Source organism: Vollenhovia emeryi, unplaced genomic scaffold (genome assembly GCF_000949405.1).
Source record: "Vollenhovia emeryi isolate VEMERY1.0 unplaced genomic scaffold, V.emery_V1.0 DF939318.1, whole genome shotgun sequence".
Lineage (NCBI taxonomy): Eukaryota > Metazoa > Arthropoda > Insecta > Hymenoptera > Formicidae > Vollenhovia > Vollenhovia emeryi.
Window position 1 is genome coordinate 185,254 of NW_011967048.1, and position 2,887 is coordinate 188,140.

The 2,887-nt window shown below is 34.8% G+C and overlaps 1 protein-coding gene across 1 annotated transcript in view; it reads left to right on the forward strand.

The window, feature by feature from the left end:
- Positions 1-2,877, forward strand: part of LOC105558703 (putative zinc metalloproteinase YIL108W) — a 22,046-nt gene extending 19,169 nt beyond the window's left edge. The window contains exon 5 of the mRNA XM_012006532.1: positions 581-2,877. Coding sequence (XP_011861922.1) covers positions 581-794 — 214 coding nt within the window. The 3' untranslated portion in view covers positions 795-2,877. The remainder of the gene's footprint in view (positions 1-580) is intronic.
- Positions 2,878-2,887: the final 10 nt, after the last annotated feature.

The following is a 2,887-nucleotide window of genomic DNA, read 5'->3' on the forward strand; positions in this document are numbered from 1 at the left end:
TTTATAGGATATCCTAAGGATATCCTATAAAGGACATCCTAAGGTCATCCCAAAACATCCTGAGAATATACAATTTTCCTCAAGGCATCCCAGGACGTCCTAGGACATATTCAGGATGATCCTGAGGACGTCATGTGCTATTTGGGAAGGCTCATTGCAAAAGTTAGAGAAGTTAACCTACACATATAATGAAAAATCTATAGCAAATGTTTTGTTATATAACGAAAATTTTTTCATCGAAATTATAAAGAGACCTAAAACTATCAAGATACCTCACGACAGTTTATGTAACTTGAATATTAGCAATCATTGACAGCTATTCCAGCAAAATATGCGATATTTCACCAACCGCGGCAGCACTAGTCTCTACGCACACAGCGAATACAAGCGGATGGACACCTTATCCGTAATATCCTGTGTAAAAAAAATCGATATAAATGTTTAAACATCAACCGACTAGTCTCTTATTAAATTTCTAAAATTATTATCTCTTATTGCTCTGATTGTATGTGAGTAATAAAATCAAATAAGTTTTAGAACAATTGTTTTAATAGCAAGCTGTGATTTTATTCTCTATAAGGAATGTAGTGAGATCACGATACGGAGTACGAGTAATAGAGCTTAGAGAGACGTCAGGAGGAATGGTTGTGGGTTCCCGCCAATTTCCTGGCTTACGACCACCTTTGGAGGCTTTAGTTCCACCACCTCCACCCCACTGCCTCGCCACTCTTACCCTCGTTGCCGAAGATTCTACTGGGAATGTGCTCAAACATCCTCTTCCTACTGCCTTTTAAAGGTCGGCAGACACAATGACGTGCATAATTTTATCTTCTAGTCCGGCGAAGATTGTTACAGTTCATAAGCAATATTGGCTTGATATACATATTGTAAATTATCCAAAGATGTTATATTTTTCATTTGTTTTTCGTTTAAAAGTTTATTAAGTATCTTAATTAAATGTGTACAGAAATAAAGTTTCTATTGATATCTCTTACGCGCTAATTATATTTGTTAATAAATCTGCATAGATAAAATGAGATATTTTTAGACATATATATACTATAATAAATGCAACTGAGTGAGAAAATGCAACAGAGTGAGAACATTTGGAAAATAATATCTGTAGAAATATCTATCATTTAATTTGCTTGCTGACTTATGTAATTTTTAATTCTATGATGAATATAAAAGAATATCTCTAGTTTCTATTTAATGTGAGAACATAAAGTTAATCGTCCAGATATCTCACGGTGATATCGCAGTTTTCAGTTTAGAGTTATTAATCAAAGTATTGTACTGCCATTGTATATCTCCAGCTTCTGAAAATACGATTTCAGCTAGAGTGAAAACATGGCGCAATTTGCACGTGAAACTTAAAAAAGTTTTAATTTTGTTTTAATGCTTCCGTTAGAAACTTCAACCTCGGTGAAACAGTGAAATTTTTAGGTACGTTATAGATTATACTTTCAAATTACGATTTGTACAGCTGAGAAATCAAATAGAAGCTTATATCCACACACATATTATATAACTGACATATAGATGATATGGATTTTATATAACAATGTATGGCGTAGTCAAATGACAAATATTTGATAACACATCTTGCTCATGTACAACTCGTTCCACGTTGCCGAATATGCAGGGAACTACTTTATAAGAATTTATTTTGTAACAATAGTCTTTAGCGTTCCGTGAGCCACAGCCTCAACCTATATTAATGTAACCGTAATAATTAATTAATAACATCCGTAACGTGCACAAATGCGTTGTGTCCGAAAACGAGGAATATATTTAACGTATGTATAAGGCATTGGAAGGTGCTTGTGTAATCATTAGAGCTCGGAAAAGAAGTCGGATAACAAAAAGAGACAGTCACCCGCTCTCCCGTTACCCGTTGTACACGGTTCTGGGGAGCGATCGCGTGCACGATCGAATTCGATCGGTCGACTTCTCATACGTCTCTACTCTACAGGTTTCATGGTTCATGCTTATTTATTATAGAATAGTTTCCCTCAGACCATAGATTGATCATGTACGAAGAGTGGTATCGGATGGCATATTCCTTCTCGAATTCGAATTCGATCGGTGCACGCGATCGCTCCCCAGGACCGATTCCACGAGTACCTGCATTGGCGAGGGTGTCCGTGGCTATATGATTCTCCACATATGCTATGGATATCTACGTATTTATACGGAGGCACGTATTACACAGATATGAGTTGTATCAAATTAATAATACATAATAATAAAACAAAAATAAAATTCATAAAGCTCTGATGTGAAGTCACAGATACGAAGTAATAAAGGATATAAGAGCCAAGACGGATGTTAGTGTCTGAATGATTTTAATTTTTAAATTTAGTGTGAAAAATTACATCAGCAGATTTGAAATTGAAATCTCACTAGGCAGGTATGACATGCCTCCGTGGTCGTCTCACCAATTCGACCACTGTCTTGGCTCTTATAACCTTTATTACTTCGTATCTGTAAAACAAAAATCTTGCGCGTTTACACATTGCGTTCATTACTTTTAAATATTATTTTAATGACAGATGTTTTGCCATTTTGAAAGAAAGAGGAGAAACTTAGCTGCACATTAGTTCCTTAACAATTACTACAATAGCTTCTAATTATTTATATAAGATTAGAGACAAGATAAAATGTAGGAAATTAAAAATTTAATGTGACTCTATGATCCATACATTATTACAACAAAATAAATTATTAGCTATATTTTATTAGGTAACTTCTTCCTCATATGACAATTGAAATGTTTCCATAGCAAATAATATAATATTACCCATGTCGATTCAGGTACCCTTTTAATGCGGGTACCCGTGGAATCTGTCCAGAACCGTATACTAGGGTGGAGCGTTCAAAAAAA